Source organism: Manacus candei, unplaced genomic scaffold (genome assembly GCF_025592945.1).
Source record: "Manacus candei isolate 608988 ecotype Guabito, Panama unplaced genomic scaffold, ASM2559294v1 h1tg000034l, whole genome shotgun sequence".
Classification (NCBI taxonomy): Eukaryota; Metazoa; Chordata; class Aves; order Passeriformes; family Pipridae; genus Manacus; species Manacus candei.
Window position 1 is genome coordinate 14,258,323 of NW_026138082.1, and position 26,937 is coordinate 14,285,259.

At 36.4% G+C, this 26,937-nt stretch overlaps 1 protein-coding gene across 7 annotated transcripts in view; it reads right to left on the reverse strand.

Annotated features, from left to right (window-relative positions):
- Positions 1-26,937, reverse strand: part of ARMC2 (armadillo repeat containing 2) — a 74,386-nt gene that overhangs the window by 32,537 nt on the left and 14,912 nt on the right. For all 7 annotated transcript variants that reach the window (XM_051792364.1, XM_051792358.1, XM_051792360.1 and 4 more), the window contains 7 exons: positions 20,380-20,450; positions 16,566-16,658; positions 12,519-12,697; positions 11,130-11,232; positions 7,960-8,180; positions 2,628-2,773; positions 335-434 (listed from right to left, as the gene is read on the reverse strand). In XM_051792364.1, the coding sequence (XP_051648324.1) occupies positions 335-434; positions 2,628-2,773; positions 7,960-8,180; positions 11,130-11,232; positions 12,519-12,697; positions 16,566-16,658; positions 20,380-20,450 (913 nt within the window). The remainder of the gene's footprint in view (positions 1-334; positions 435-2,627; positions 2,774-7,959; positions 8,181-11,129; positions 11,233-12,518; positions 12,698-16,565; positions 16,659-20,379; positions 20,451-26,937) is intronic.

The window sequence follows — 26,937 nt, forward strand, 5'->3', positions numbered from 1 at the left end:
TAACTCACTTTAACAACAGCAGCACAAAAGACACCCTTCCAACAAACTTCCAGGAATTACTAGCCCTGGGATAAATATACAGGATAACTAAATGTCCTCAAACTAGTTTAGATGCTGGAGCAGTCAAGAAAGTTCCTTTCTTTCTGTATTGCTTTGAATTTTTAACCTAAATTATTTCACTTCATTTATTTACTACTTCGAAATGCTGTCAACCATTTAAAATTTTTATTTGATAAATACTTAAAAGTAGGTCACTGAAAACAAGCTTATACACAATAACACACAGACACATCAGAGGATTAATATATAAAAATCAAGAGATGAAAAAACTGACCTGCTGCTTCTGGTGTTTGTTTAGTAGGGCTAAAAATAAGGTGTAACATCTGGAGCAGTCTGCTAAAGCTGCACAGAAGTCATTGTAGGAAGAAAGTTTGCTACAAAGAGAAAAAATAAAACATAAATGAATGAAATTACTTTTTTCCACAAAAGATTTAAAAAAAAAAATCACTCTGCTTTTGACTCTCAGAGCTGTATTTTCCAACAAATGAAGTAAATGCCAATACTCTGACTTCTAGCAGAGGCATATGCAGTTACATAAGAGCACAACAGAAGTCTAGATATCCTTGCCACAGTGAATTACAGGAAGAAGCGAACATAAGGAGCTTCCCAACCTGCTTGCCATATGGGCACAGTATGCCAACACTAGCACTTCCGAGCACTAAATGGGAGAACTGTAATGTCAAGATGACGTGCGAAGTCAGACAGGAGAGGAAATAGAGGGTCCCTTCCTACTGCATCTAGAGCCCAATGACAGAACACATCTCTCACCAGCAAACTGCAGAACATGTCTCTTTACAGACACAATTCCATCTCCGTGCATTCCCTGACATGTTGGGGCTCCAGCCCCACACTGCTCACCTTGACCATTGCCAAAACAGAGAATCAGACATGCTTCGGTCACACCAGAAATACTGCAATAACAGAACAATCTAGGATAACCTCTTACCTCCCACATAGTCAAAATCAGGAATGTTGATGTTCAATTACAACCAACTATGGGAAGACTTACAGACTTAGAGAAATGAAGAATCTAAAGAAATTGAACATATTCTCTATGAGGAAGCTGCCTAAAGTTACTGATTAAGAGAAAAGAATAATCATTCTGTATTACTAGAAGACAAAACAAAATTCAAATCTGAGCTCCGTACTGCACAGTACACTTTTTTTTGTGACTGCAATTTCCAGAAAGCTAATTAAATTGATTTTATGGCTAATTTGTATCCTTGGAGCATGCAGTTCTAAACTTATGAAAAAAAATTGAAGCACTAGAAAACTTTAAATAAGACAGATTATTTTTGCTCCATATTGAATTCTAGATTCAATGTCCTTAACGTCCTTATCAGAATTACAGTGTAACTATTGATTACACTTAATTACAAACCCATTACCCCACTTTCCATGGCATTTTCCAAGTAAAAGAAATGCTCTCTCCTCAGAAGAAGCAAATATGCTCTAAGTGCTGTAATCATTGCCAGAACTCATTTTTAGGAATAAAATTAGAAACAGATGTGGAGAAGGTGGCATGGACTTGGGGAAGCAATTCACATGCTTTACAGATAGCAAAGGACAGATTTGCCTGTTTTTAGCTGTGGAGAAGAAGGAATGACAGCCTGCTCTTCGAAGCACAAACCGATCTCATCCAGAAAGGAGAATATGACAGATGATTTAGAGGGGCTGAACAGGAAAAGTCCATATCAGAATCTCAATGAACATGGAGCCACAGGCAACATGACTCAATACAATAACAAAACAGCAATGGCAAACACTTAATCCAGAACATCATGCATAAATTGTCGTTATAACCCAGCTAACTCCTGAAATTACCAACAGTTGATTTCACAACTTCTTCAAAATCTTTAAATTGTTTGCAAATCCATTTAGCATTGGATATTACAAGCTGGTGCTTGGTAACCACACCTGGTAATTTTTGACTGAGAAACTATTCAGACTGCAAAATGATCTTTTTGGTGACTCACTCACGCTGATCTCCCTCTCAAAAGCACAACTTGGGAAGCAGCCGCTGAGTTGCTCATAAAACTGAGATTCTTTCAGCGCTTCCATCTGCACGCTCAAGCCCTGATCCCAGAGATTAATCTCCTCAAACACTCTGTGACAGCTCAGAACAATGAACACCGGTCACATTTTCTCTCTTCTGTATTTCATGTCACAATACACAGTCCCTGATGTAAGTTCAGTTTGGGTAATTTCTGTCATTCTTTTTTTTAAACTATGGCCTAAAATAGGATTAATAAATACCTAATAATGTATGCAGCTTTAAAACATAAGAAATGCTAAATCTCAATCAGAATCTGTGGGATCAAAGAATGACACAATATAACAAAACATTTTTCACAGGCACAATGAATCTGAGTTTGTAAGGCTACAAATAAAAAATTCTGCAAGTATTCATAAGGACAAAATTATCATACAAAATCATTAAATTCTACACAGAGCTTTTTAAAAAACAGAATTGGATGTAAATCTTCCAGCTTTAGTGCTTGATCCTGCCTCCTTTGAGGTCACTGGAAGCAGTAACAGGCACCTGACTGCACGCAGACACTAGATACCTGAGTATCCTGACGATGTAGGTGCAGACATCCTGATCGTTCACACGCTGCTCCAGCGCCACACAGAGCTCAGAGGCAGCACCACTGCAAATGAGTTGGCACCTTGCCGGAGGCAAGTCAGCCAGGTTTCGCAGAGTAGCTGTCAGCTGCATGCAGAATATTTAAACATTTGTTAATCACACCTCTTTACAACAGAATACACACTGCTTCGAAAATTTAATAAAGCTCATGTCTCATTTGTAACATCTAAGGCAGTCTGAATGTCCTGTTCACATTCTGCAGGTATGTATACACCAATAAATAACAACAGGAGACACGCAAGCAACAAGATTGTGTATTTGAAATAACTGCTTGAAAATGAAAGATATTGGTTTTGTCTGCATGTAACCTCCTCCTTTGAGAGACACATGATCTTTAATAAGTTTTAAAATCTTTCATGCATGTCTACAACCCTATACCAATTGGAAAACAGGTGAAATGCTGTACATGGTTAAAGTAATTTTTTGCATAATGCCTGATTTTGAAAATTTATATTTAAGTCTTGCAAATTAATACTGATATATAATATAAATTTTAATAATAACTGTAAGTTGCAAACTAAGATGAATTTACTTTAAAATACAATAAAATTTATTCCAATTAAAAAAATTAAAAGTTAATCAAGATCAAGAGAAATCCACTATAACATATATAATATATATTATATATATTATATATTATGTATATAATATATATTTATAATATAAAAATGAAACGCTTAAGTGCTCAAGCTTACTTGGAGCAATCAAAATATTTTCATATGATACCGTTCAACTTAAAGGAGCTTTATGCATAAAATTTCTAACATTTGCAGATATACAAAATGAATAAGCTATTGCATATTTTGAAATATTCCAGTTGTCTTCCAAGGTAAGAGTATTCAAATGCCAAGGTCAGACAGGCAATGACATGTAAATTAATCTTGATTTAATCCAGAACTTACTATAAAATGAATGTGAAGTCATTCAACCTTATGTGAATATGTGAATTCTTCAAATTTCCCTTATTCAAAGAGTGAAGTTATTAACATTAATTTGGTTTTAAACACAGTTTGATAAGGCACACAAACTATCTGTTCAAATTGTTTGTTATCACAAAAAGCTCGGAAATTAAGTCTTTTATCACTAAATTGCACTGCTTGTCCAGTGATATGTAATTGCTAATTTTAAAGAAAAACTCTGACAAGGAGCAGGTTAAGTTGTTGTGTTTGGGCTTTTGCACATAGGATTCTATGCACTACTCTGTCCATTCTCCAGTAGCTTTCAAATTTGCTGTCCTATTCCAACAAATTTGGCAAAAGTGGACATGTCTTCAGTTACCAAAGGATGTTCTGGAGCAACAGGAGAAGAAACAATGGGTCAAAATGGAGAAGCAATGCACAGGGGGGAAAAAAATTATGTGATAATGTGAATGTGATACGTGAATGGATTTAGCTTCAGCACTAAATATGAAATCTATACTATACTCAGAACACACAGAAACTGAACCTACAGAAGCCATTTGCATCATATCACTCATAGTTTAAGAAGGTACCTGGAGTTTTTTTGTTATTTTAACTTAACAACTGCAAAAACCAGACATTTCCAGATGTGCATTCTTTCTCAAGATACGATGCTCCAAAAATTAACACAATACTGGAGACATATTTTAATAAAAATATTTTGATGAAATACTTTACTTTTCAAAAGTTTTGGTAGAAGAATTGTCAAATGCAATAGACACAAAAGACTCCATTCAATGCTCACATACAAGATGTTCACAGTCAGCCTAGAATGATATTTGTTGAATTCTAGCTAAGCTTAGCAACAAAGAAAATGGAGGATAAATTCACATATTAAAAGTGTTGCTCAAATGCAGACCAGAGCTTTTACTGCAGAAGAGAGACTTATATATTAGATAATGAAAAAAACCCAAATCTTTATCACTAGATAATGGTGTAGAGGTCTCCAAAAAGAGAGTAAACTTTTTCACTGCCTGAGACAGATGGTTCAAAATCCTCCAGCAGTAAATTGTATCAAGAGCCATTCTCAGACAAAGACAGGTTGGAAAGGAAAAGCAAGGCAAAATAACATATATACTTAAATGTGGTAAGACAATGATATTCAGCAGTTCATAGAACACAAAGGAACAGTTAATATCCAACTGAAATTTGAAGAGTACAATTTAAAAAATGATAGAAGCTAGACAGCAGATGAATTCTAGAGAGATTCAGATTGCTTCAAGCAGACACCGTGACTCAGGGAGAAATGCATAACAACTGGCTCTAGCACTCCCCACCAGCCCTAATCCTTATCTTGCCATGTGAAAGATCAAATTCACCCAAATAGAAAATTTAACTGCAGACAAACATTGTTTTTAAAGGAGAGGACATTTAAATGCTTTTCAATTAAAGAAAATGGAGTACTTGCTAAGTCTCATCAGTGACACTTCAAAAATCCTGGTTTTTGAATAAGCATTACCATATTTTGTACAAATATAACCAGACTATTAGGTTAAGTAACATAAAATGAGCCAAAGATGACCTTGGTTTCATGGTCTCTGTTAAGGAAAAAACCCCAAATTATTGCAAACATTTTTATTCTTGTATTGTGGGACCTCTGCATAAAATCAACTGTGGAAGAATGAAGAAATCAGAAAGGGACTTTATTCCCACAAAAAGGATCTAGCAAGATTATGTATAACACTGCCATCTGGTGATTGTGCAATTATACAGTTAAGGAATGAAGAGTTGGTCCCAGTTAATTGAGATACTTCAGCTATCAGGATTAAAAGATGGCAGAGCCTCCCTCAGAGACCACATTGTGACTATTTAAGGTGCTTTTCTCCCCCAGTAAAATTTGTTCTCTATCCCGGAAGACTTGTATGCATTCTTTATTTCTGTATGTCACTGGATATTCAATCTGTTGTTAGAAGTTACACTATGCTACAAAAATCATGTTTATTCTGAGGACACGAGTCACAGAAAAAACTTTCTTCGATACGCTATCCCTGGAAACAGAACTATTCCTTCATCTATGACAACTGAACAATTAACTCACATGGAAGAAGTGCCGCACATAGATCTGCTGAAGGAACTGATATGAGAAAGTTGCACAGGAATTCCATAGGAGTAGGAATCACTACTTTTCTCACAAGAGGAAGAAAAACGAAGTATCTGTACTACTATAGAGGAGAAGACAAACAAGTGAAAGAGCAACCTCAGTGAGAGACAGTTGTCAGTATGACTTCTCCACAGAACTCAAGGCCTTCTTAGAAACAGCCAGTCTGTCCAAACCGTACAAAATAGTTTTGCTACACTTCCAATTCTACTGAAAACAGCAGAGAATGAGAGATTAAAAAAAGAGGTGTAAAATGTAACATTTGCAAATTAAACCCTTGATCTAAAAAACTAAATTTATCCACATGCAAATAATGGAAGAAAAACATTTCTGCAAAGTTCTGGGTAAGTTCAGACAGCTAGTCAAAATGCTGAAAATAAACGGATTCATTAGTTTTGTTATTTAGACATCATTTGTTATTTTAAATGCCCCCACTGGCAAAGACTTCTTTTTATATCTAACTGACATAAATTTCCATCTCTTTCGACTCAACAATATTCCCATTATATGTATTATACGATTAATGCCAACAGCAGCCATCAAATGTCAGTAAGTAATATACTTTGCTTTTAACCATGTTCTCGGAAGGATAAATATTTTTAAAATACACAGACATGAAAAAAGATAAAGGACATTTCTCTAATTTAGGTTTTAAAATGCCTGCCAAAAATACAACCTGATTATGCACTCACTGAAATGACCACTCAGCTTCCATATGTGAGGCATCACTCTCTACTTCTTCATCTAAGCTACTTTCCTTATAGTTTAGGTATTTTAAGTCAGTATCATCTTGCAAATTACACTGAGAACAGAATCTATTCTGGACCCCTCAATAGGGTGTTTCTACCTAAACTGGTTGCCTAAGGTGACACTGCAGTAGTACCAGGACTTCTGAAGTCTAACCAGCATCATTCAAGAAAAATATGGTCATTAAAATTTTGACCATGTGCAAAACCCTGAAGTTTGTACATCTCTGGAAAAAGAAGGCTTGGAAATCCCATATACAATTTTTGTACAGAATGTAAGGTGTGATACCAACAAAATGGCACAGATTATTTTAGAATTGCTTGGGGAATTCATAGTGCCCCAAGAAAGTTAACATGTCAAATACAGGAACTTAATGATGACGGGAGCAGAAAGGAAGAAAATAGGAACACAGCAAGCACAATATTTCCAGTTTCCCCATATATTCTCCCAGCCTGAAGCAATTTGCCACACCCTTAGCAAAATATAAGTACTAAGCCACACCATTTCATTCAGTGTTTCATAGCATCTCCCAATCTATTTATGTTTGTTTTAAGATTATACACACTACTCTGCACAGACATACCTCATAGCACCACTAAAAAAACAGACCAAAATCAGTAACAGTAACATGATGACATATGCTTTTTGTTTTCTCATTTAGTTTAAAGAAGTACAATATCCGTTGCTTGTAAGTTAGTAAAGAATTAAAGAAATCTGGCATAATTAGTAACAAACTTAGTGCAAATACTACCTCAGCAAGTTGTCCAATATATTTTCCTATGAAGTCCCCAGAAGCGAAAAATGCCAGGAATCTACCTTGATAAATACAAAAAACTCTGTGTTTCTAAAACACTAAGGTTTAAACAGTTTTAGAGCAAAGGATTAGTTTTCATAGCCACCACTCATCAAGGTCTGTTACCTTCAAAAGATTCCAAAAGTGTTCACTTTTGCATCCACTTTTGCCTTATGTTACAGTTCTTCAAAAACACTTTGTCAAAGAAACATAGCTATATTTTCTTATGCAGTTTTAAAATACATTATTCTTGTAATAAAAAGCTTTCTGTAATCTCCTAAAGTATTGCAGAACCAGTTTGTATTTAGTATTTCAGCTTAAAGAATTTAAACAGAGAACACATTTTTATCTGTTTACTATAATATCCAGAACATTGCCAGCATCATAAAGTAATAATGAGAAACTGGTTTATTAGGTACCCAAAAATATTTCTATTAACTTCAGAATTTCTAAAGCCTTTAAAACTGACTACACAAAAATATCTATGGTAATTAAATTTAGGTCCTGAACAACTTCATTAAACTTCTTAAAAAGAAGTCTACTGAAATATATGTACAATTCTGTCAGTGGCACACAGGGTTAGCTTATCTCCTCTAATTAAATTTTTAATTTGCCCTTGAAGTGTGTACTTTTAGAAATAAAAGTAAATGCTAACCTGGACTAATAAGTGGCCCAAGTTGGAGAAATACGTGTCATTTTCTTTTACGTTATTAATCTGCTTCATTAATTGCAGCAACATTTCAACAGCTCCTTTGTTGACCATTTCATTAAGGAGTACTGCATTTCCAGACATGAATTTTATAGCTCCCGCACAATAGAGGAGAGCTTCGTCGTTTTTGTGTAGATCTTCATTTCTCAGAACCTCCAACAAACAATCTAAAAGGAAAATCATTATTCAGAAACTCTAATATTAACATTTATATTTCATACAGTCATTGAAGAGATAAACAATTGGGAAAAAAAACTCAGATTGAACTCTTACATTTCTAGTAAGTGGGCTAGAAAAATTGGGTATTTGGATTGAAACCAAGAAACAATTATCGATGAATAAGAGAATGGGTCTGACTTTTGTTCTCCCAGGCTTCAGGAATCAGCATAAGTTGTAAACACATAGCACGAATCATTGAAATCACCAGTCAAGATTTGCAAAAGTGATTGTCTGTGCTTGGAATTTTGTGTACTAAGCTTGATGCATTCTAAAGAGGTTTATTCTCACTACTTCCTTAGAAATCAAATGTCTTAAAGCCTCTCTAATGGACCACTAAAAAGCACGGGGACCTAATTCAAATCTCACATTTGAAATCTGTTCATAGCCTTTTCAGATTTACCTTTTATGTAGGTAAAGGTACTGTAAAAGTCCTGTTCTATGCTACCACTGTCAGATATCTGAAATGTTAAAATTAACAGCTGATAATGGGCACAAGCCTAGTGTATCTTTCACAGTTAAACTGAGACATGCTGAATTTGGTGAGGGTGTCTTGAATGAAAAAGTAATCCTGACCAACTCTATACTTTTGAATTTTTAGTAACTGATTGAAACAAATATTTATCTCTGCTTACTATGTTCCATCAAGTTCCAATTGAATAAAAACATTTTCCTATGTCATTAAACTGAAGAGATTTTTAGATATGTAAAATTTTTTTCTGTCTCAATCCTAACTGAAACTCTCTTCAATATGAGGTTATATGAATGATGTACACTCACACCAGGCTCTTGCTCAAACTCTCCCCCTCACCAACTAAATCACCTGGGTTGTGGGAATGTAAGAAATCAGTTTCAGGTTCCTGCTCTGCTCAGTATCCAACAGGGTCTTGAACAGTAGTTGTCTATCTGGGGATGAACAATTAACTTATTTCTTCTACTGGAGCTGCTCCACTGCACATAAATAGGTCACAGGGCCAGAGGAGGAAAAAGAAATTAAATATATAAGCCAGTGACTGCAACAGGGATGTGGGTGATTATGATGTAAATCCTGGTTCATGTCTTCTGCCTGGACAAGTTGGGTCCAAAACATAGAGTGAACAAGCAAACAAACCAACCCCTAGCAAGAATGCTCTTTCCTTCATTAGTTTTTAAAATACAGAGAAAGAAGAGCAAGAGAAAGAAAAGTGAATGAAGATGGTGAACTTGCCACTGGCTGCCACAGGAGAGGAGCCACGAAGAGGAGATACAAGGACTCCCTGAAGCAACATCTCAGCCATGGCCATATTGATCATCATCATTGGTCTACTCTGGCCTCCAATCGGGAGGCCTGGAGACACACCATCTATAACGCTGCGGATGTTTTTTAGAACGCACGCCTGATCACTCTCGAGGAGAAAAGACAACGCAGAAAGAACCGTGTCCTGTCAATACCACCTAAGGAGTCTTTCCACTGTGCCTTTTGCAATCAGACTTGTCTATCTCACACTGGCCTTTTCAGCTACCAGCACACTTGTACAAATGTGGGTAGAATCCTTCCCAAATCTTCACTCGTGAAGCCTAGCCATGATGACACAGACATAGCCACGTGACTTGTCCAGATGCTATGCATGATGTTAACCTCTACAAAACTGTAGTTTTCAGTATCCAAAGTCAAAGCAACCTGAGCTGTTCTCTTTTCTGTGAGTCCTTTCCCTAGTACTGGAAAGGCTTACCTTGTCTTTATTTCTGACAACAATTGTGTACCAAACTTAAAGACCATGAATACTCTCATCTAGTTAAGCAGATACACACATGCCTTAACCTACACACATGCCTTAACTTACACACATGCCTTAACTTATACACATGCCTTAACTTACACACATGCAATAAAGGTTTGCAAGATCAAGGCCCACAATAACAAAACATACTGAAGTTTTCATGAAATAAATGACTATCAAATGAATACTAAATGTCATTCATACACTCATTTTCTTCATATTTCTTATATTGGCAAGGGGTTTGTGTGCATGGCACAAACATCATTACAATCACTAAGATCTTAGAGCCACTGTTGACAATTCTCCAAAAACACTGCCTCAATGTGCAGCAGCAGCTATAAAAAAACCCCAGTGATCATTCTCAAGATCCTCCCTGATGATGGCCAACAATACAGTCAGCATTATTTCATTCCTATAAAATTTGGTGCAGACAGAGCTTGCATTCTATACAGTTTTGTACTGTAAATCTCAAGAAGGATCTACTGGAGTTTGAGAAGCTACAGAGAAGGGCTTATAAAACAACTGAATGACACAATATCCTTTCAAAGAGAGAGCTAAAAGGCTGAGATGCCTCAGTCTTGAAAAGGATAAGGCAGAGATACGTGATATGAATGTGGTTTAAAAAATCATGAAGGTGAAGGGTAAGCTGACTAGAAACTCTCACAAATCCTGCAAAAACTACAAGCAGGGGGATAATGAAAAGTACATAGATTTAAAACAGCAGATATAGAATTTCTGGAAATTGTTGTTCTGTGAAATTGGAGAAGCAGACAGAATCAGAAAGTTCAAAAAGGAATTAGGCAAATTAATGAACAAAATACCTATAAACAGAGATTAAAAAGGAATTAGAGAGGGATGCACCATCTAATATCCCTAAAAGAATATAACAGTTCTGAATGCTGAGGGAGTACAGGGGAAACATCACAGAAAACATGTAGGCTTCGATGCTGTCTCTAGACAGCATCCCCTGCTGCCATTGTTAGTTAGACACAGAATACTGGACTAGACCAATCACTAGTTTGATGTAGTAAGCAATTTTTAATCTGTGACTAAGTGAACTCTGAGAACATTTCCTGAAAGATGAACAGTCTAACTGTTGAATTTCAACATCTAACTTACACATAAGAACAGAATACATACCCAATAATCTATCATTTTGAACGATGTAATCATTTTTTTCATTCCTGCAAATCTTAAATGCTAGCTTGCAAACACTAAGAAGATTTTTTCCATCCACTTTCATCTGCAAAAAAAGTAAAAGACATAAAAATCACAACTAAAATCTACATACAAAAATGCACCATAACATTCTACAAGTTCAGACACCATGGCAAACTTGTATTCTTAGTGAACTATTAAATTCCAGATGAAACCCTAACAATATACTAAACCAAACTGAAAAAGTTTGCAGAATTAAAGGACTCTGAAACACAGATAGTTTAAGCTTTATTTAGCACTGTGCTGACTGACTTTAAAATAAGGTGATATACAAACTTTTAATGTAGTTAAGTATATAAATCTGCAGATAGTATATCAGTAACTTGTAGTTTTTCCTCTAATTCACTCTTACAGAGAAATTCTGTAAAGAAATCATTGTTTTGGCATCCATGACCATACCACAAAGAACTCCAGGACAACAGTACATGTCATAATAAACTCATATATCAGAAAAGATCTTACGATGTACTAATGGTCACTGAGAGATCATGAAAGGGAAGTTAAAGTGCTAAAAATACAATGACATGTCTTCCTTTCCTCTGCATTTCAAGGACAATTCCTTCTATATTCATGATTTTTTAAAAGATTCCACATAAAAAAATGTCTGTAAGGGAACTTTTAACAAGTACCACTTAACATTTATGTAGTATTTGAGTACAGAACTGTATATTCTGATTAAAATAACTTACACTGCCTTAAAGGAGCACACACGCCTCCCCCAACACTCACACACAAATTACTAAAATGTCTTCAACACAATGTTAGCTGGCATCCTTTCACCAGTGACTGTCCATACATACTTCATAGAACATGAATCAAGAGGTTCAAAGAGGTTTAACCAGAAATACTAAAGAAAGAGATTAATTGCACTTACTTTTAAAAAAAACCCAAAGTTTTGTTTTGGTATTTTCAGATAAAGGTGTTTAATAAGGTCAAGATATTATTAAAAAACTAATCTTCATTTCCATGTGTAAATTTTTGATTGCTGTTTTGTTCAAATCCCTGCATGTGTATCCCAGCTTAGGACACTGCCTCTTTTCCATGTCTATACCATATTCTTGTTACCATACACCAGCTATCCCACTTTATGCCCTTCCTTCCTCCCCCAGATGTAATTTCTCTGAAAAAAATAAGCTTCAACAAGTGCTGATGTAGATGAATGGGAGACACATATCTCTGTGGTAGTAAACTGTACTTAGGAAAGTGTTACTTTAGATGCAGTTTAAAAATATGAAATAAAAAATTAAATGCAAGCTGTAATTCATGATTTTGAGCTTCACATTCTAACAAAGAGCATTTCAAAACACTTACAGCCAGAATAATCTTTGCCAGCTTCAGGCAAAGTGGATCTGAATCAATGTCTACAAGTTTATATAATATCTTCAGAAGCTCACTTCTTCTTTTAAATTGTTTTCCAAGCATATTTCCTTCATTCAATGCTTGATAGAGCTTGGTACAAGCCAGACAAAGATTTTCTATATTGTCTTCTACTTGAAGGGTGAAGGAAGGGAGAGAAAAATAAAAAATAATTATCAGTGCCACCTTATCCAGAGCATCTCAACAGATAAAGACATAGAAGAACAATATAAAGAATGGGTTGCACAACAACAAAAATAAGGCACCAAATAAATCTCTTAAAATGATAATATGATTCTAAGAAAGAGTTTTATTTTGTTTTTTCAAAAAGAGGAGACTCAAGACAAGAAATGACACAGCCAAAATAACACCTAGAGCTAAAACGAAACTCACCTTTAATGCTTAATAATCAGATTGATCAAATGTGCTCCTAAAGTGCTCCTACCAAACATTACATGGGAAAAAGAGATAGTTAAGGAATATTTTTCTCCCCATATACATAACTTTATATATCAAACCTTGCTGGGATTAAGAGTAACTGAACGTAAAAACTTGTTTACTTGTGTGAAAACTAGAATGTATAGCAGAGGTGTAAGATATATTTCAGTAGGATGTTGGCCTAGTGACAAAAAACTCATCTACTTCCTCATCCAAGTCCCCCAAACTCTATTTAAAACATACAAAGATAAAATCTACAGTAAGTTATTACAAAAACCACATCTCAGCACAATGGAATCATGTACATGTTTAATTTAGAGAGAAAAGGAAAAGTCTTGTCTATTTTAATATTCAACAGTGAGATTTTTTTTCTTACATTTGCTTTTGTCTATAAGGTGATACTTACAAAGCACCATGTAAATCCACTTAAGCTGCCTGTATAAACTCTGCATTTACTCAGGATGTACTTCACAGCTAAAATAGAATCACAGAATCATAGAATCATAGAATCAGCCGGGTTGGAAGGGACCTCTGAGATCATCAAGTCCAACCCTTGATCCACTACCACCGTGGTTACTAGACCATGGCACTAAGTGCCACATCCAGTCTCATCTTAAAAACCTCCAGGGTCAGAGAATCCACCATTTCCCTGGGCAGCCCATTCCAATGTCTTATTATTCTCTCTGTAAAGAATTTCTTCCTAATTTCCAACCTAAACCTCCCCTGGCACAGCTTAAGACCATGCCCTCTTGTCTTGCTGAGAGCTGCCTGGGAGAAGAGACCAACCCCCACCTGGCTACAACCTCCTTTCAGGTAGTTGCAGAGACTGATGAGGTCTGTCCTGAGCCTCCTCTTCTCCAGGTTAAACAGTCCCAGCCCCCTCAGCCTCTCCTCACAGGACTTGTGCTCGAGTCCCTTCAACAGCCTCACTGCTCTTCTCTGGACCTGCTCCAGCACCTCAATATCCTTCCTGAACTGAGGGGCCCAGAACTGGACACAGTACTCCAGGTGTGGCCTCACCAGCACTGAGTACAGGGGAAGAATCACTTCCCTGGTCCTGTTGACCACACTGTTCCTGATCCAGGCCAGGATGCCACCGGCATTCTTGGCCACCTGGGCACACTGCTGGCTCCTGTTCAGCTTCCTGTCAATCCAAACTCCCAGGTCCCTTTCTGCCTGGCTGCTCTCCAGCCACTCTGTCCCCAGTCTGTAGCGCTGCAGGGGGTTGTTGTTGCCAAAGTGGGGGACCCGGCACTTTGCCTTGTTGAACCTCATCCCGTTGGAATCAGCCCAACTCTCCAGTTTGTCCAAGCCCTCTGCAGAGCCCTCCTGCCTTCCAGCTTTCTGACACTCCCCCCCAACTTTGTGTCATCTGCAAATTTGCTGATGGTGGACTCAATCCCCTCATCTAAATCATCAATAAAGATATTAAACAGAACTGGGCTCAACACTGATCTTTGGGGATCATACTCAAGGAAGTAAAGCACTTGTGATGAAATATGTATTGCCAGGAAATTACAACAAAAAACATGTCTGAGAACCCAAACCTGTCGGCAGATTCAAGGACCCATCTCTCATGCTGAGCAATGCCTGGAAGCTCTCAATTTGCAATAATCACACTTGAGGAACAGCAATGACTATTCCATTTCTACTCCCACCATGACAGAAAATTTAACAAAATTTAGCATTATTCTAAACCTCTGCTCCAGTAAGCTGTGAAACAGAAGTAGCAAGGAACCAAAACTGAATGCTCTTACAACTCCATTTCATCAAAATTAACAACAACAAAAATTATTCATCACTCATCCCATGGGGTATTTTTGAAGCTTATACTCCCGAGCACCAGCATGTAACAAAATAAATTATTTGTTCCTCTAGAAAAAGAGACTTTGGGGCTCTATTAGTTTTTGTCATATAACAATCATCTGAAGCAAAAATCAGAAGATTTTAAACAATAATTAAGTTCCAGATCAGACTTCAGATTTGTTTTTGAATGGAAAGCTTTCAACAAATATTTTTGAGGGAGAAAGGGGAGGAAAAAGGCTTTTCTATTAATATATGAAAAGCTAAACGTGAACTAAATGCACGTGCAGGGAATCAGCTGCAAGGTATGAAGCAAATGACTGCACATGAAATTAAAAAATATTAAATTACTAACAGGCCTACTCAAAACATTAAAATTATGGAATTCTAATATTCACGTTTATAAGAAAAACTGTAACTATGCACCAAACAGCCTAAAGAAAGCAATATATCACGTGGCTGCAGGAGGTAATGATGCAATTCAGTTACAATTTGTGTGAATATTCAAGAAGCAGCAAAACTCAGCTTTTAAGGTTTTTGTACCACTGCATTCAATCAACTGGTGAGAAAGTATCATTAGATAATGTCACCTATTATTAGAAAAACTATGCCCTAATCAAGTTTTCAAAAAGCTAAATAAACCCCAACACACTAAAAAAAAACAAGTAAAGGCTGAGGAAAAGGGGCATGAAAATCGATTTCCCTTAGCTACATTCATGACAAAGGAAAGACATGATTAGATTTTACCTCTAAATTTTATTTTGCTTACCAATACAAATATCACACTATGCAAAACTATAACTCAGTGGCTCATATTTGACAATCCTGGCATTAAGCAACAAAAATGTGGAGTTGCATAGCTGTTTTCAAATTTCCTGATCACTGTTTTTCTACCCATCAGTGACAGATGTGGGAATGAGAATCCTGTCTTTTTAAAATAATTACATATTTTGGGAATCACTTAGTACTGTACTGGTGTCTCATACTCATGAACATCTGCAAAACTATGCAAAAAAAATTCCAATCTGTATCATGTTATAACAAACACTGCAAAAGATCCCATAAAACAGAAACACTTGTAAAAACAAATCTATTTTCTATATTCCCACCATTCAGATAAACATAGTGTCTGCTGAAAACAACTGAACAACCTTTTGAATGAAATGTTAAAATGGATTTCAGAGTTTAATCTTTCAAACCATATTTAATTTACTCAATTTTGCTTCAGTATTCTGGGTCATTACATACTTTTCTGATACATCTAATATTTTAAGCATAAATGGAAATTTTCATTAAGATTTCCTTAGTTTTCTAAAATTAACTGAGACCTTCAATACAGCCTATGGTTAAAGCAGTGAATCTGTGCAGTACTTTATTCTTAAAATTATTACCTCATCACTGACTGCTAAGCTAGCAGAGCTATGTGATCTAAAGTAAGGTAATTTAGTCAGACAAGATCTTCTCTAAACCATTTTTGTTTGTGGTGGGTTTTTTTACAGCATCACAGAATGGATAAGGTTGGCAGGGACCACTGCAGGTCACCTGGTACAATTCCCCTGGCTCAAGCAGGGCCACCTAGAGACAGGTGACCCCTAGACTGCCCAGGTTAGTTTTACACTGTGAAGTCACTGAACATATGAAAGCATAAAAGGCCACATAGTCCAATTACTGTTACTATTTTGTAGTAAACACAAATGAGACCCATGCTTCCTGCAGGAAACAGTACAGAAAGTAAACCCTTTCAAAAACAGTGTTACCCACTTTTTTTCAGTTCACGCAGAATTGGCAGAATCTTTATACGCCAAAAGACTTCTTCCTCTTCCCACTCATTTATTCTTGTTTCATCCTCTAAGCCTTCAAAATACATTCAAAACAAAAAGCATACATTCAGTGATGGTTTCAATTTCCACACAAATAAAAAGCTACAAATACTTTATTCGCCAGTCAGAAAAAAACCCTGCATGTCCCATTTTGCTATATTCTGGGCTATTCTACCTGCTCAAGCTTTTGTTTTTATTTACAATTTCTCAAAAAGAAAAGTTTCAAACAAAACTAGATGGATAAGTATTTTGATACATAAAGCTGTACTATAAAGCTTTTGTTTGTTGACATCAATGTTTCATTTGATTGCTGAATTTGAAGGTAATGACTACTTATATATCAACACGTCCTACTATTTTTCAGCTCTGTGTCCACATGACAGCTTATTCTGTGTTTAAAAAATCCATACTACAGACAATCCTCTAGGACTGTACAATTTTATCAAGTGCATGTGCATGATATTATACTAAAATTGATTCACCGACTCTTTGGTCAGTCACTGAAAACAGTCTTGTTAGTTATTACATCCCATTAGCCATTCTAACTATTTCATGCAATTATTTTTGAGACCTTTACAATTAAATTTTTGTAAAATGCATGTTTCCCTCCTATTCTTTACTGCATTCAACAATATTTCACACAGCAACCTGGGAATTAATAGCAAATGTTTTGCCTCCAATAAACATGCTAGAAATCTTGAAGGCAACTAACTCCCAGTTTTCTTGGTCACACTCAAACAATTTCCTGTGACTGAGAAAAAGCTGCTGGTTCATTATCAGAAACCTTGTCCACTTTGCAAAGAGAAGTGTTTAAAAATATTTCAGCTTTTTTTATACTTTGTTTCAAAAAGAAAATAATTTAAAAAAAAATCTATCACAGACATCAAGTTAAAAATTGGTAGACCAAAAAATCAGTGGACTAGAATTCTGGAAACAGGACTGGGAGAATGGATCTGTGTTCAGATTGGACATGGGAGTTGGTGAAACATGGTTTATTAAAAAGTGGATTCCAGGAGTCACTTTCATACGGATGCAGTATCACAGGGAATTATTCTGACTTGCTGAACATTCTTTTCATGTTCACCTAGCACTATGAGAAAGGACAGAATTCTGGCCTTAACCATTGGCCCATTACAGATGGAGAGCCAGAGTTTCTGTGCAACTTGAGATTTAAAGGATCTAACAGTTGCTTACAAGGTGCATACAGGCATATGTTTGGAGTTCAAGACTGGGTTAAGCTCTTTATCTTGCAGGCAACCAACACTGTTGTTATAAAGATGGGGTCTGGCTTGTGTCGTGTTTGTTTTGCGGGTTTTTTTTTTAAAAGGGAAATAAAAGTCACATAGCACCACTAAATAACATGAAAAAAGCCATTAAGACTAGAATACATACTTTTTTTAAGTGACAGATTTGTCTGAAAGTGTCTCCTGCTGTTCACTACGAGCTCTTGCATTCAAATGACAATGTAAATTCTTAGCATAATCATCACCAAACACAAAAAATACCATACTACATGAGAACACCAATAAGAAGGTTGCATCATGAGAGCAGTATCTCAGACCTTAAAACAATGACTGTCTACTAGGTATTACTTGCAACTGTGAAACAATTAAAAATTTCCTAGTTTAAAAGCTTGCTCTTTAGAAAATAATCCAGATTCTTTTTCTGATCTGTGTTAACTTTAATTGTCTTACATTTTTTACATAATGAATCTATCATATACATCTATTTCAACAGATTATACAAAAATGCTGTTTCATAAGTAATACACTGGTAAGTATGTTTATTATTAGAATAACTATATATTGTTGGGTTTTGCATATATGCACAGCAGTACATCTTATTAGCTAATATTATTGCTACTTATTTTGCAGACCATTTTTATCTACTAGATCAAATGAGTTGATAATCTTATTTAGACTGATAAGTAGCTTAATTAATAAAACACTATGCAGTATTTGCAATAAAATGAAAGTTCTGCTCGGGGAAATGTAATAGCACAGGTGAAATGAGAACAATAGAATAGTTTACACTGTTCCTTCCTGCCACAAAACCCACATACTGACTCAATTATTTCTCTTCTTTCCGATTTGTAGTTACCTCTCTTAAACTGAAAGATGAGACTGATTTTCTAAGTACACACATGCTTAACTTCATTAGGCATTAAGAAACAGAATAGTACAGGCATGCATTTGCAGATAGGACCAAACTTCTCACTTAAAAAAAAATTAACAAAGCCATTTAATTTTTAGTTCCGAACAAAAAGAACGGATTTTTTTGTACCACTCTGCTTCACTTGTCTCATATTCATCAGAAAATGAAAGTCATAACGGTATAATTTTTTAAAACAAATATCTCTTATAACTAGGACAAAAAGAAGATAATCAACTTTTACTAAACAATATTAACCCTAGCAATAAGAATTAACTGAAAATACATTATTATAATAAATCATTAATAAATTGTAAACTTGTATGTGTCTCAGTCCTGGGAGATTTTCTGCCAATGAAAAGTTAGGGTACTAGGTGTATTTAAAATATTGCAGAAGCTGTCCTGAACTTTACAACTGAGTGAATCAAGTTCAACAGGAAAAATACTCAAGCAAAAGAATGCAGCAAGTTGAAGTTGGCTGTCTCAGTTTTTCATAGGTCTTAACTGCTGCTTTGCATTCTGGTTAAAAAAAAAAAAATCACTAATCAGTCTACATTTATTGGTTGCTGTTTTTAGCATGTAAATACAAGAGCCTTAGCAACACTGAGCTTTCAAAAGCTGTATGCTGCCTGACTTAAAATGTTTAGCCTTTTCACTGAATACTGAGTGGTTATGAGCAGATCAATACTAAAACAGTCTATCTCCTCTCTAAAATGTAAAAGCATGAACACAAATCATATCAGAATATAGAAATAATCTTTAAATGAACACTCCACCCAGGACCCCATTACAGAGAAGAAATGATGGAGGATTCCTACTGCTATCCTACTGTTTATTCTGGGATAAAAGATGAAGCATGCACAGACTAAGGAAACTACATAATGTTAAGAAAAGTAGATATAAAAAGAAACAATCCTAATAGTACACATGATTTTTTTTTAATAACACAAATAAAATAGCACAAATAAATTAAAAGGCTTTTAAGAATACTAACTCCCATGACATGGTAAATACTCTCAGTCTCTCTGAAGGAAATGAAAGTAGAGCACATTACAGCCTTGGCCAAAATGATCCAGAATAACACAACTTCTCAGTTCTAGAAAAATAGTAATAAAGAATAATGACACTGCAGTAGAAACTTCAGGTTTCCATACCAGACTCTCAAATACACACTTGCAATGTACCAAACATGCCAGCTATGAGGAAATATTAATTAAAATCTGGTATGTAAAATAAGCAAAACCCATCCCTACGTGGCAATCCAGAATCTGTTTCTTCACATAATATAGCCTGGCATAACTTTATTAGTTTCTGTGCAACTACAACAGATTACAAAAAGTGATGGGCAAACAAGATGTTAACAAATTGGGAAATTCTTAAGCTTACATATGGGAAAAGCAAGAGAGAAAAATCAAAAGACTTTTAGAACAAAGATCTCTTGAATATTGTTTCTCTTTACTAACTTCTGTAAAAATCCCAATATACCTAGACAAACAAAAATACTGTTCAGTGAATAATAAAGAGATCTTCAAATCACAAAAAATAGATCATTGCTATTTGATTTCACATTTTTTGAATGGACATTGAAATGCCTTATGAAGTACCTGTTACTCTTCTCTTCCAGCCTGAACTCCTTGGCCATGATGAATTTGTGCCAGGCTTTTTCATCTGGTCACTAAAAGATACAGTATGGACACACAAAAGTAATATCAGAATGCAATTCTCAAAATGCTTGTTTCTTCACATACATTCAGCATAGAATAACTAATTGGAAAAGATTATGTTATTTTACTAAGTTAGTAAGTTACCTGTGCGTTAAAAGTGACATGTAAATACAACTTCCTCCAGTACCAACTACAAAAAGCTCCTTCAGAAATACTGACATATTCACACCACGAGAGGTCACCATTATGGAACACAAAACCTAAAGCATTTCTATTCATACAATAAAACTGAAAGACGAACCAAACTCAATTCAGAAAGAGTCAATTTTTATTTTATCATCAGTTTCACTAACTGAATATAAACTCAACTAGCTTAAAACTGTTACTTCATCCATTCATAAGGACAGTATTATTTTTCTGACAGAATTAACATTTTACAAAGATTTAATGAGAAGACTTTTCAGAGAAACAAACATGTTAGTAACCTTTAAAGAATATACTAGAATTTCCAGGTCTGCCAGTAAATTATTGCTAACTGCATAGTGGTCACTAGTTCTGTTAGTACAAGAAGCAGGAATGTTGCCATTTCTTTGTAAAACAACAGTAAGTAATGCTGTAATTCCTGCTGATTTTATGGTCCATCTTTCTTTGGCCAGAGGAAACTACTACATATATCTGTAATAAGTCTATTTATTCTGTTTACCTATCTGCACAGTCAAGCAGCACTGATCTAAAAGCAATATACAAGATGTAGACTCTCTGCTATTAAACTGGAGTCTTTCCTCCTTTAAATTCTGTACTAAAGACAAAGGTCTTAATCAGTGTTTTCTATTCTCAATGTATCTTTAATTTAACACTTCTTATTCCATTTAAAGTTCATGTACCAATACAACCTAATCTGAATTTCCTTCTAAAGATGACAGTAGTGTGTTAGCAATGTGATTTTGATTTTTTTTAAACAGTTAATTTAGTTACTAAAAGGCTTAAAGCTGAACTGTTGTTTAAGTGGTTTGCTGGATTGGCGCCTAAATCCTGTCTGTCAGTCCAGACAGAAGACGTAAGTCATCCTATCAACAGATGGAGACAGAATAAAAGACAAAGCTCTTGCAAGATCAGTTCCTTACAAAAGGGACTGGAGAGCTCACTGTGATCAGTCAAAAATTTCCCAAGCAATCACATTACAGAGGAACAGTTGCTTCATTATGGCTAACAGTGAATAATGCTTTCTTTTTACAGCATGTGGATTTAAGTGCTCCAAAACCCAAATGCTTACACAAACTATCTTGAAATTATTTCAGCTCATATACAGCAATTTCTACTCCTCTGAGGAAGTAATGCCTTAAAAAATAATAACAATTAAAAAAAAAACAAGTGCTTGCATCTCTACTCTAAAATTGTCTGACACCTCTAAGAAAGAAGAGTTTTACAGCACACAATAAATACAGTTCAATGCCTTGACAGAAACTAAAATTTGATTCCATTTATGTGAATACCTTGTCCTATAAACTTTAGAAGTTTCAGAAATGTTTCTACAAGTTTCAGCCATTCCTGAAACCAAGACTATAACCTGAAAGGTCACTGGATAAGCACGAGAACAAATTCAGCATGATGATACCACATGCCTGTATGAAGATGGATGTTTGACTTTGCTTTCCTCAGAAAAAGAGTTTTGTAACTATATCCCTGCAGATGTAAATCCCCACGATGAATGCAAGAAACCTCAACAAAGACAATCCTATCAGTTTTGTTGGAAGGAAAAGCAGATTAAGAGAGAAAGACACTGAAGCAAAGGATGTGGTAACTTACAAGATAGAAATTCCATATATGTGAGACGTAGAGTAAGGCCATGACAACTGCATGAAAAAAAAGTTTGGTTGGAACCTATTGTTTCTTAAACACCAGTATCAACCAGTTTAGAGACTTAAATGAGTAGGAAAGCAGATTGCTGTACTGCTGGTATTCTATCTAGCTATCTGTGCTTTTGGGAAACATCCTTGTAAATTACTGGCTAATCTTTAGGGAGTATGTACAATTTACCAATTTTGTGAGAGATTATAAAATCGCTTTATATATCTTCACCATTCTGCCAACTTTGTTTTAGTTACAGAAACTTTTGTTTCATTATCTTTACATATCTTAACATTTTTTAAACTGAAACTTAAGTATCTTGTTAAGAACAATGCAGTTAAAATGTAATCAACCTATTCTAAAAAATAGTTACCTACTATTGAAGGGAACTGGCTTCAGAGTGGTTGCCTAGGAAACAAAGTCAATTGGCAGAAATCTGATCATCTGATAAGGGGCTCATCAAGAACTGAACTGACAGAGGCTCTGATGATCTACAGAAGAAAAGGAACTTGGTAACTGGATCATCTCTATCCTTCTCATATAAAAGAAATCATAGTAGCCTCTATGAAGAACGTACACAGAGTGTGAGGACTTCCAAAAGGAAAGTGAGCCAGCACTGCAGTAGTGTGGTGTGGTGACCTTGGACAGGTACCCAACCACAATGCTCTACCACTCTCCTCCTCAGTAGGACCGAGGGAGAAAACAAGATGTAGAAAAACTTGCGGGTCAAGATAAAGGCAGTTTAATAAAGCAAAATGAAAGAAAACTGCAAGATTTATTCTCCCCATCAGCATGGAATGTTCAATCATTTTCAAGGAAGTAGGGCTTGAGTACGTGTAGTGGTTGCTTTGGAGGACAAACCTCATATGCATGGATGCCCACACTCTTCATTTCTCTTAGCTTTTATTGCTGAGCAGACATCACACAATATGGAATATCCTTTTGGTCAGTTTGGGCCAGCTGTCCTGGTTATGTCCCCTCCAAAGGTCTTGCCCACCCCTAGTGGTGGTGCCTACTGGCGACAGGTGAACGCTGGAGAGACAGCACTATGCTGGTAGAGCACTGCTCAGCAGTAGCCAAAATGCTGGTGTGTTATCAACACCTTCTAGCTACCAATGCAAAGCACAGCACTGTGAGGGCTGCTCCGGGGAAAACTGACTCCATCTCAGCCGGCCCCAATACATGTTCAGTACTTTTCCCTGGTGAAAGAATGGATAATTAAATGGAAGCAGCATTTATTCAGATTTTCTGCATGTTTAGACATTTACTTGTTTGTTCCTGCCATGAGCCTCTTGTTAATGGTAAATCTGCAAACTCTCACCTTCAATGGTATTCCAGGGAAAACTACTTTTCTATGAACTACATCCCAGAGGCAAAGAACTGAACTAGTAATCTCCAAAGAAGTTGCACACCATAGCAAGGTTGGAATCACAAATGTGAATGTAAGATTCCAACAGAGGAACAGTGCTTGGGCTCCTTCCTCATACTGAGCCTCAAACATCTGAGAACCTGCCTATCTCTTTACTTGCAAAACAGAGTCTGATGGGCCTGAATTTGGGTGACACTGTTCCTTAGATTTAGACCCTTAGCATCGTCTCTGGTACAGTTTTGGCCCAAGAAAGGTGGTACTTTCCTTGACAAATGGCTGGGCAGAGGGCACAGATAAGCAGAGGTAGCGACAATCCCAGACAGTACCTTGTGTGTGGGAGGGAGGGAATTAAAAATACTTTAATTGTATTAACATAACCCATGACACAGCAGTTGACCACCAAGCCAGTTGACCACAAAGCCAAACAAAGTCTGGCTTTGTTTATTTTTATCACTTATTATTAGTATCCCTGGTGCCCCCAATTATTTAGTTACTAGCTAAGAGAGACACATGGCCTAATACTAACAAATTAATGCTTCTCTGCACAGTTGTCTCTACCGAACACCTGTGATCAGTCAGGTAGCAAAGCTTAACTAGAACAAAAAGAGAACATGATAATCTTTCTGAATTGTCCAACTTCAAGGCATTCCCTCTCCACACTACCTGCTCTCCTTATGGTAAGGTTCCTGTAACACCTTACATATCCTTACAGCTTTGGAAGGCAAAGCTAGATAACATGGAAGTGGGAGAAAAACAGAGAAGCACAGTAAGTGAGACAGTGCATATATTAGGGAGAGTTTAGAACATAGTGAAGCTGAAACCATAATACCATTGAAAGCTCAACAAAACTGATATTTGTTACCAAGAGGTGGCCAACAAAACGAACAAACCCGAAAGAGAGGAATGAGGAGAGAAATAAGCCCTCAGTATGACTCCCCCAGTCACTCAGTTGTTGCTTATAAAGTTATCTTACCAACCCCAAATGCCTAAAATTACCCAGAGCAGAAGCTGCATCCTCAGGGAGTCGGCAGGTTCACAGGTAGTGGGCATCCCCGCGAAACAAAGCTAGCAACCCCCCAAAAACAAGCTATCTGCTTTCATACAATTAACTGGGTGACCTCAACCTAGGCAGGCGTGGCCAGCACCACCTGGCTAGAGGCCCTCCATCCCACCCCCCGTTATGCAAGTAATATCTCTTCTGCACATGTGTGGCTTTCCCTGTCCCTGCGTACTGCACCCGGGGGGGGTCTTTTCCAAATGAGACTAGGGGTTTACTTCGTCACTGTATCTTCAATTTCTCCTTCAAGCGACCCTGAAGGACGATTAGCCAATCATAAAACAGCAATTAAGTTTATACAAGAACTCTCTTCAAGGATGAAGTTCCCATTTTATGAGTGCTTGTTTTCTCATAACTTGGCAGGGAAAGAACAAAACTTTTACAGGTGGCTGGGCCAAACACAGACCAAAAGTACCAGCATAATTAAACCCTGATACAGTGCAATATAGGATGAAGAATATACCGGTTTGTTTTCAGAGAGAAGAGTAGGAATAACAGGGAATGAGCAAAAGACAAGGGCAGCAGGGATGGAAAACGTCGTAAGCCCCAAACTATTTGCTTCTGCAAGTGCCAAGGCCTCACACAACTTTGTTTGTCCAGAGGTTATGAGGCTCTTCTTTTGCACCCATGTAAACTGAATCCATGGACTCTCTCTTGAAGCAGAGACAGGAACCAGGACTATCCCATGTAAACTGGAATCTGAACAGACTCTTAAAAGGCAGAGAGCTACTAACACAGACTGTGCATCACGCCGTGAGTAAATGCTCTGAAAAAGCCGTAGAGGAGACATTATCTGGCATCTGGAAACAGACTTCTTTTCCATTTTTAAACAAGGAAACGAAAATGGATTGCCAGCTTTGTGATCCAGAACATAACATGATTCCGCAGAGCACCCTTAAGTTTGTACATATGGGTATATTTTGTTGGCAAATGCTATATGACCACTTAAAGCAACTTCTTTGGGGTAGGGAGTGGTTGAAGATACCAGATCTACCAAACTGGTTTCCACCGACAGAAAAAGAAGGCTTAACATCTGAGGACTTTCTGGAGACTGACTAACAAAACACCATTTTCTCTCACTCAGCTGCACGCAAAACTTCCCAAACAGTTGTAAATCTAATCGTTAGCAACATTTAAACAAAAAAAGGTAGCTTGGAAGATACTTGGAAAGACATACAGCACGTTGCCTTCTGAAGGCATCACCTGCATAAACTACAATAGCACCGACATTTACAGAAGCCACATTTACATATAGTTAATAAAAATATGAAACAGAACATGCTTTAACTGGTCCAAAAGCTTGTCTTCAACTTTACAGTGTATCAGAATAAAAAACTGGTAAGTACAAATGGTCACAGAAAAACCTCTTCAGAAGCTCCTTCCTGCTAAGAAGCCTTAGTCTGTGCTGCCATCACATGAAGGATCACCCATGTGCTCTCGATAAAATGCTGGCCTCACTGCTAAGTAGCACGCTCTAAAGTAAAGTAATATTTAGTTGGGGGGGCAGGATTCTATTTATTTTAAATAAATTTCTAAGGTAATTGAGTTCATTGCCTCTCAGTTTGTTTCTTTGATGCCCTTTTTATTCAGTCAGAAAACTGTAATTATAAGCACACAATTTCTAAACATCTATATCTGCAGAGCCTTTTCTATACCCATGGAACCACAATTCTTATCTTCTAAGTTCCTTCCTCATAAGGAAATTTAAGCTGCAGACAGTTTCATTGTTTATCCTTAGAGCCCTTTTATTTTTTGTCTTTATTTTGGTAAGATTAACAAACCCAGTCCTACTTAATCTAAAAGTACACTAGTCATTTATGTAATGAAAATATGCAGAAGTCATAATAGGTCACGTTGAAAGTCCACCTTGCTCAGTATCCTCTAACAGTGACCAAAAAAGCTTCTCAGATGCCTGCAGCAAATTGAGGGTGCTGTTGAGGTGCCTTACCTACAGTTCTCCTTCAGTTCCTGCCTTCATGTTTTTCACTCAGATGCATTCCCAATCCTCCTTTCCCTTTTCACTTTCCCTCCAAAGTCACTCAATTTGTCCCCAGTGTATTTTCCTTCATTCCACTCCCTTCAGCCCTCAAAAACTTTCTAGTTTATTTAAAATCCAAAAATGTGAGTCAAATTTTTACAAATTTGATTTTGGATCCTACATATATTAATGTTTTCAGGTCTGCAAAAGTCTAGGAGAGCAATTTCTAACTTTTCATAAAGCTCT